The 8,051-nt window shown below is 34.3% G+C and overlaps 1 protein-coding gene across 1 annotated transcript; it reads right to left on the bottom strand.

Annotated features, from left to right (window-relative positions):
* Positions 1 to 3,992: 3,992 nt before the first annotated feature.
* On the bottom strand, positions 3,993 to 7,960 carry LOC131076412 (glucose and ribitol dehydrogenase). The gene is made up of 6 exons (XM_058013580.2): positions 7,741 to 7,960; positions 7,430 to 7,654; positions 6,877 to 7,031; positions 4,899 to 5,068; positions 4,617 to 4,802; positions 3,993 to 4,414 (listed from the first exon to the last, which is right to left on the bottom strand). Exons 1-6 carry the CDS (start codon positions 7,867 to 7,869, stop codon positions 4,392 to 4,394), a joined length of 888 nt encoding a protein of 295 aa, XP_057869563.2. The 5' UTR covers positions 7,870 to 7,960; the 3' UTR covers positions 3,993 to 4,391.
* Between the last annotated feature and the right edge of the window lie 91 nt (positions 7,961 to 8,051).

The following is an 8,051-nucleotide window of genomic DNA, read 5'->3' as shown; positions in this document are numbered from 1 at the left end:
TCCATCTCTTTTCCATATCAAACACATTCAATGCACTCATTCGAATAATTTGATAACATTGGTGAATTATAATTCATATTATGCACTTTGATTAGTGTATAAATAGCGGATCTAGTTTTGCACAAAATATTTTAGGAGCATGCACATGATTAGAATTTATTCTTTATAAGAATACTTAAACTTTTTGTGGGTTAAACTAATCAAACATGTTCCCATATAGTCCAACAACAACCTTACTAAGGTAAAACTTAAATACCACCATCCCCCAAAGAGCAAAAAGTACATAAGTTTGACAGATAGATGTATGGGAGGGTAGGGCTTCCATGGTAGAAATAGGTGCGGAACAAATTTCCTTGGCCCAAATGCAACTTTTTATTGTGATTGGTTAATCAAATTAAATGTTTGACTTGGGATAATTTATGCAAGCATGGCTTCCATGGACTTTCTATTTGTGTGTTGTGTCTTAATAGTGAGGATGTCTTCCTCAATCTTTTCTTTCAATGCTCTTTCTCTAGGGAGATTTGACATCTTTTGTGGGGAGTTTGTAATCAAACCTATTCTCATGCATCCATATTGGCTGATTATTGGAGCCATTTGAGGAGGCCTCTAGCTAAGACCTCTTTTCTTCAGGTATCCTAGTTTCTTGGGGCTACATTCATTATATGGCATCTTTGGCTCGAGATGAATAGTAGGATTTTTCAAGATGTCAAGTTAGTTGTTCAACATTTGTGAAGAAAAGTTGTTCGTTCTAATCAGGAGGCCATATTAGCTAAGTGTGATCTAACTATTGTAGTGGATCCTACTAATGTGGGTATTTTTAAGGTGGCAGTTTTATGCTCAGGGAGTTGGTAAGTTTCTATTGGGGCAAGATGTCGACCAAATAGATAGGCTATGAGGAAGATTGATCATGTGACCCAATGACTTCCTCCTCCTCAAGGATTTTTCAAAATAAACATTGACGACTCTTTTAGGGGGAATCTTGTTCATGCTAGTATCAACGGTGTTGGTAGAGATAGTTTTAGTGGTGTTTAGTTTTTCTTTTCCATTTATAAAGGGCTTCATACAAATAATTTCATGGAGGATCTTTCCATATTCTATGCTATGGATATATTGTTGCAAGGTGTGCGCCCTTGGTCTCCTTGTGTTGTGTAGCGCAAGCGACAAGTTTGCAACATGGCTTAACCGCCTCCCGTAGATTCTATGTGTCATGCGGTTGTATCAAGCATTAACGGGTTGATCTTTTGGTGTAACGACAATCGTGTTTCCAACAAGTGGTATAAGAGCTTGGTTATGGGTTCAAACCCCCCACTTGTGCTGCAGAGAATTGTTGCAAGGTGTGTGCCCTTGGTTTGCTTGTGTTGTGCAATACAAGTGATGGGTTTGCAACATGGCTTAACTGCCTCCTATGGATTCTATGTGTCACGTGGTTGTATCGGGCATTAACAAGTCGATCTTTTGGTGCAACGACAACTGTGTTTCCAACAAAGATGTTATGCCCTTGGCTTGCAAAGGATTATCTATGAATCTAATTCACAAGTGGTGGTGAATATGTTAAATGAGTAGCCCTTGAATGAAGCTAATTGGCATTTATCTATAGTTATTAGATAAATTTTAAGGCTTGGTAGGTCTTTGGAACATGTAACCTTTTTTCACATTCCTAGGGAATGGAATAAAGTAGCATATTGCTTGGCAAAATGGGCTTCTAAACGTATGTAGGATTGGAATGTTGTGAATAGGAGTGATTTGCCTTTGGATTTATCTCATTTATTTGAGCAATTAGTTGTGGATGATAGGAATGTTTAATTGTTTGTTCTTTGTGGGCCTATTGACCTTTCTTGCTTCGTAACTCTCTTTTGTGTTTAATAAATTTTTACCCCTTTTGTTAAAAATAAATAAATATAAAGTATATAAGTTGTAGAGACACATCATAACAAGTGAAGAATGGAAGTGACATACAAATCATACTTTTCCAAGTTTTTAGGTACAAGATAGATACATGGTCATAGATTCATCCCTAATCCATAGACTTGTCCACAAAATCAAGAGATTATAATCTCATTATTATATTATCACTTAATGTTCTTGATCCTTGAATTGATTACAAATTTTAAAACATCCATTTAAATTATTTATTCTTTAATCATAAAATTAAGTACTATTATTTTTATTTACATTCCCACATTTAATACTACAAATTGTCAAATTATCGATACCCAATTTAGTTAAATTAATTATACTTATAAAATATATACATTTTATTAAATTAACCTAAATTGCACCTTTTTTTTGTCAATTTCTTTGGAGAGTTAAGATTCTTATTGCTTAATCAAGAATCAACTCTCATAAACTCCAATTTGAAATAGGGCAGTAAAAAAATCTAAATTAGCATGAGAAGAAAGGGTTTGTATATTTTACACCACCAATACAAGGACAAAAAGAAAACACTTTATGGAGCATGGTATCTTCAAAGACATCAGGGACAAACATGCCAATATCATGACAACAACAAACATGTCAATTTCATGACAACTATTTCTTGATATAATTTATGTTGATTGAGTTATTCATTTTACAATATGAAACTCAACAAATCTGACACAACTTGTTCCTATATGATTTTTAAAATATCTCTCTAAGTCTGTCTCTTACAATAAATTGTGGCCATTTTTTATGGTCAATAGAGATGGCATAGTATAACTTTACTGTCCCTAGAAAAGAAGCCATACATACACTTCATGTATTAAAAGTTCCACCTTGAAGTTGAGTTGATTATCATAGCCGGAAAGAGGACAATTTAAAGTAGCATGGGAAGAAAGGGTGTGTATATTTTACACTGTGGGACAGTAACAAAAAAAAGCCACTCTATTATGGAGCATGATGTCTTCAAGGATGTAAGGGACAAACATGCCAATAACATGACCGCTATTTCTTGGTATAGTTAATTCAACCAATAGACTTGAAAAATTAGAAATGCTTGTATTAAAAAATGATTAAAATACAAAATACAAAAATAACAGGATTGATTCTACTTTTCATTGTTCATTTTACAATCTACGTAAACTCTCAATAAATTTGACACAACCTATTCCTATATAATTTTTTTTAAAAACCTCTCTCATTCTTGTCTCTTACAATAAAGTGTGCCAACATCTAACTAGTGATTTTTCTGGATTCAAACTGTGTAGATATTTTTATTTCTAGGATCGAACTCTATGATCTATCATCACAAAATGAGAGCATAATCCAATTTGTTTATTGTCCACAGACATAGCGTGCTTTACTTTCCCTAGAAAAGCAGCTATACGCAATTCCGTGACCCTACACAGAAAAAACATCTTTAGTGTATTTACTTTTCATCAAAACTAAAAAGTAACATATAACTATAAAATATTTACTGTATTTTCCAAAATAAAAAACAAAACAAAAGAATTACCTTGCATATTGATTTTTTTGGATTTATTATGGAGCACGATGTCTTCAAGGACATTAGGGACAAACATGTCAATATCTTGACAGCTATTTCTTGAGATAATTTATGTTGATCAAGTTATTCATTTTACAATATGAAACTCAACAAATCTTATACAACTCATTCCTAGATTATTTTTAAAATATCTCTCGAAGTCTTTGACTCTTACAATAAATTGTGGCCATTTTATTATGGTCCACAGAAATGGCGTAGTACAACTTTACTGTCCCTAGAAAAGCAGCCATATGTACAATTTTGTGACCATGTATAAAAAGCTCCACCTTGAAGTTAAGTTGATTATCATAGGTGGAAAGAGGGCAACTTAAAGTAGCATGAGAAGAAAGGGTGTGTTTATTTTACACTGTGGGGCAGTAACATAAAAAAAACCACTCTATTATGGAGCATGATGTCTTCAAGGACCTGTAAGGGACAAGCATGTCAATAGCATGACAACTATTTCTTGATATAGTTAATTCACTCAACAGACTCGAAAAATTAGAAATGTTTGTGTAAAAAAATGATTAAAATAAGAAATACAAAAATAACAAATCTGATTCTACTTTTCATTGTTCATTTTACAACCCATGTAAACTCTCAATAATATTCTTATATAATTTTTTAAAAAATCTCTCCCATTCTTGTCTCTTACAATAAAGTGTGCCAACATCTACCTATTGATTTTTCTGAATTCAAACTGTGGAGATATTTTTATGTCCAGAATCAATCATTGCAAAATGAAAGCATAATCCAATTTTCTTGCTGTCCACAGACATAACGTGCGCTTTACTGTCCCTAGAAAAGCAGCTATACGTACAATTCCGTGACCCTATACAGAAAGCTCCACTTTGAAGTTTAAGTTGATTATCATAGCCGGATTCCTCGAAAGAGAACCACCTTCGTTATACTGTATACCCACGAAGTTCTAAGAGTACATTGCACATCCACCTGTAATGAACTTCAGTTAGTTAGAATAAGAAGAGAGTTTTCTGGGAAGATAATCTAGTGTTAAGGATTGATAAGTAATTATTTTCCATATTTGATTGGTATTTAGAGGTGCCCAATCTTTTCAAATCCCTAATAATTGTAAACTAAACACTGTGACCAATTTTTTTTTTAATAAAGTTGAGATAAAAGACAGAAAGAATACCATTGGGGTGAAGAATTTGGCCTGTCATGTAAGATGCATCTTGGGAAGCGAGGAAAACAAAACAAGGAGCCACTTCAGAGGGCTCTCCTGCTCTGCCCAAGGGTGTGTCTTTTCCTAAATCGCCCATCTTCTCTGCATCCAGAATTGAAGCATTTATGGGAGTCCATATTGGGCCTGGTGCCACACCTGACAGTAGATACAGACATACCCATCAGCTAACTTTTATGAAAACTGCACTTACTAGCTAGTATCTAACACAGAGTAGGTAATTTGTTCACACACCATTCACTCGTATTTTTCTCTTAGCCAGCTGAAGGGCCAGTCCTCTTGTGAACGTTACAATGGCTCCCTTTGTGGATGCATAGTCCACATTCTCTGCATTCCCTAGGTATGCCTGCCTTGATAAGCAATTGATTATAGTGCCCCCCTCCTTTATATGCTTCACGCCATGACTGCAAATTTGAGAGAGAGAAAGATTTTCAAGATTTTCACAGAGTAAATATAATGTAATTTGATTGGAGACCTCTATAATTCAGCCCAGAAAAATAAAAATCTTCATGTGGGTTTCTTAATGTTCACCAGTTATTGTATCAGAGAATCAGAGACAGAGAGATCACCCAAGTGGTACAAAAGGCTGAATACTAGATCTACAGAGATCTTAGTACCCAGAGCCTCTAAATCATTAGAACTAATAATAAACTTGTGATATTATACTCTCGTCTATGCTTTGTAATAAGGATTGACAGAGTTGGCAGATCCTACACATTAGAGTGGATAGAGATCTTATGAACTTCAAAAGAGATCTAGTCTGGATGATAATAGGGTTTAGATTTCCTTAAAATCTTATGAATCACCTGGATTTTGTACAATAATTTCTTTATCAATGCTGTGAATTACTCTTTCTGATTTATATCAGAATGAACATTAAAAAAAAAACTGATAATATTTGATTCTCAGATTAAAGAATAAACTATAAGAAAACTACTGATACTTGACTGCCCCATTTCCGGATAAGTAAAAGAATAGAAGTAGAAGGAAAGCAATCACTTCACAACCTCTTTCTTTATGAATGAAAGAAAGGAACTGACAGGAAAACTAGCAATACTCAACAACAAGGTTTTCAAGGTTTTCAAGGTTTTCTGTGTGATTTGAGCTTCTGATTTTGACAGTGTTCTTTTTTTATCAATATTTCGTATCATAAACTATGACTCATCATCAAGATAAATTGAATCATATTCTATGATTCATCATCAAGATAAAAGACTGGAGAAAATTCTTTTGAAAAAAATTGACAAGGACAAGGAAAAGAGCCTAAATATGAGTAATGAAACTCCGAATAGCTCCCAAGATTACTACGTACATGACCATGAAGAACTGAGAGAATATATTTGTTCTGAACACACGTTCCACTTGATTGAGGATCAAGATCTTCAATATTAGGACATGGGTGTTGCTCAGCTGCATTGTTCGCCAATATATCAATCCGCCCGTCTGCTTTGCCTCTCAGATTAAAGAATAAACTAAAAGAAAACTACTGATACTTGACTGCCCCATTTCCTGATAAGTAAAAGAATAGAAGTAGAAGGAAAGCAATCACTTCACAACCTCTTTCTTTATGAATGAAAGAAAGGAATTGACAGGAAAACTGCAATACTTGACAACAAGGTTTCCTGTGTGATTTGAGCTTCTGGTTTTGACAATGTTCTTTTTTCATCAATATTTCGAATCATATTCTATGAATTAAAGAAGGAAGCCTAAATATGAGTAATGAAACTCCGAATAGCTCTTAAGATTACCACGTACATGACCATGAAGAACTGAGAGAATATATTTGTTCCGAACACACGTTCCACTTGATTGGGATCAAGATCTTCAATATTAGGACATGGGTGTTGCTCAGCTGCATTGTTCACCAATATATCAATCCGACCGTATGCTTTGACTCTCAGATTAAAGAATAAACTAAAAGAAAACTACTGATACTTGACTGTCCCATTTCCTGATAAGTAAAAGAATAGAAGTAGAAGGAAAGCAATCACTTCACAACCTGTTTCTTTATGAATGAAAGAAAGGAACTGACAGGAAAACTACCAATACTTGACAACAAGGTTTCCTGTGTGATTTGAGCTTCTGGTTTTGACAATGTTCTTTTTTCATCAATATTTCGAATCATATTCTATGAATTAGAAAAGGAAAAATTGAAAAAAATTCCAGAATATAAGTAATGAAACTCCGAATAACTCCCAAGATTACCACGTACATGACCATGAAGAACTGAGAGAATATATTTGTTCTGAACACACGTTCCACTTGATTGGGATCAAGATCTTCAATATTAGGACATGGGTGTTGCTCAGCTGCATTGTTCACCAATATATCAATCCAGCCGTATGCTTTGACAACGTCCTCTATGACCTGCCATTCAAAACCTCATACTAGTTATATGTATAAAACTGCCATTCATAGTGTGTATAGATCTAGATGTATCTCTAAATGGATACACACTATGAATGGCAGTTTTATAACATTATATATATAGTGTGATGCACACTATGAATGGATCACACTATGGATATATATAGTGTGATCCATTATCAGAAAGTAGAGAGCAATCTAAAACATGGATAAAAAAATATACACAATTAAATTTAAAAACTATAATACATCTACTTTATGAACGAAAAAACTCATAACAACCGACTAACATATTACATTGCTAACCATCATTTACATTCACAAATCTCAAAATGGTAAGTATATATGAATTTCACAAAACTCAAAATGGTAAGTATATATGAATTTCCAACTTGTACCTTCTTGCATTGTTCATGGTATCCTAAATCGGTCACAGGAATTTTCATGGGGTTTTGAGCACAGGGTGCCTTGTATTTTAATAGTTTCTCAAGAGTCTCCTCTGCATCCTTTTCTTCTAAAGGGGACAAATACACGAATGCAACAGTAGCTCCTTCTAAAGCAAAATGATAACACACCGCTCTTCCAATGCCCGAATCTCCCCCTGTTACAAGAGCCACTTTTCCCTGCACACTTTGTACTATAGTTAGATAACATTTCCCATTGCTAAGCTCATAAAAGAAGGAAAGGAAAACATAATAACATAAACTACCTTGAGTTTTTCTGTAGGTTTGTAGGCAGGTGCTACTGATACAGGCCTTGGAATCATCAAGTACTCTAACCCAGGCCCGGACTTCTGGGGCTGTGGAGAAAATGACATAGCTAAAGGAGAGGAAGCCATTATCAAAGGAAAACACCAGGCTAAGTCTAATATGGATGGTGCAAAGCCAAAACTTAGTGATTTAGGAGGAGTGAAATGTATAGTAGAATCCATACGAAGGAGTCAATATATATAGTCATTTGAGAACTTTCCACACGACTCAAATAAGTTTGGAAATATCTGTGAAAAACCTATTTTATCTC

This window comes from Cryptomeria japonica, chromosome 7 (genome assembly GCF_030272615.1).
Source record: "Cryptomeria japonica chromosome 7, Sugi_1.0, whole genome shotgun sequence".
NCBI classification, from domain to species: domain Eukaryota; kingdom Viridiplantae; phylum Streptophyta; class Pinopsida; order Cupressales; family Cupressaceae; genus Cryptomeria; species Cryptomeria japonica.
The sequence above is the reverse complement of the archived record's forward strand: the minus strand, read 5'-3'. Positions and strand labels throughout refer to the sequence as shown.

Excerpts from the sequence above, each read along its gene's own strand:
- LOC131076412 (XM_058013580.2), bottom strand. The coding sequence starts at position 7,869 with ATGGCTTCCTCTCCTTTAGCTATGTCATTTTCTCCACAGCCCCAGAAG. Across the intron at positions 7,032-7,429 it reads ACCATGAACAATGCAAGAAG|GTCATAGAGGACGTTGTCAA; the intron begins GTACAAGTTGGA and ends TTTGAATGGCAG. Across the intron at positions 4,803-4,898 it reads GAGAAAAATACGAGTGAATG|GTGTGGCACCAGGCCCAATA; the intron begins GTGTGTGAACAA and ends ATCTACTGTCAG.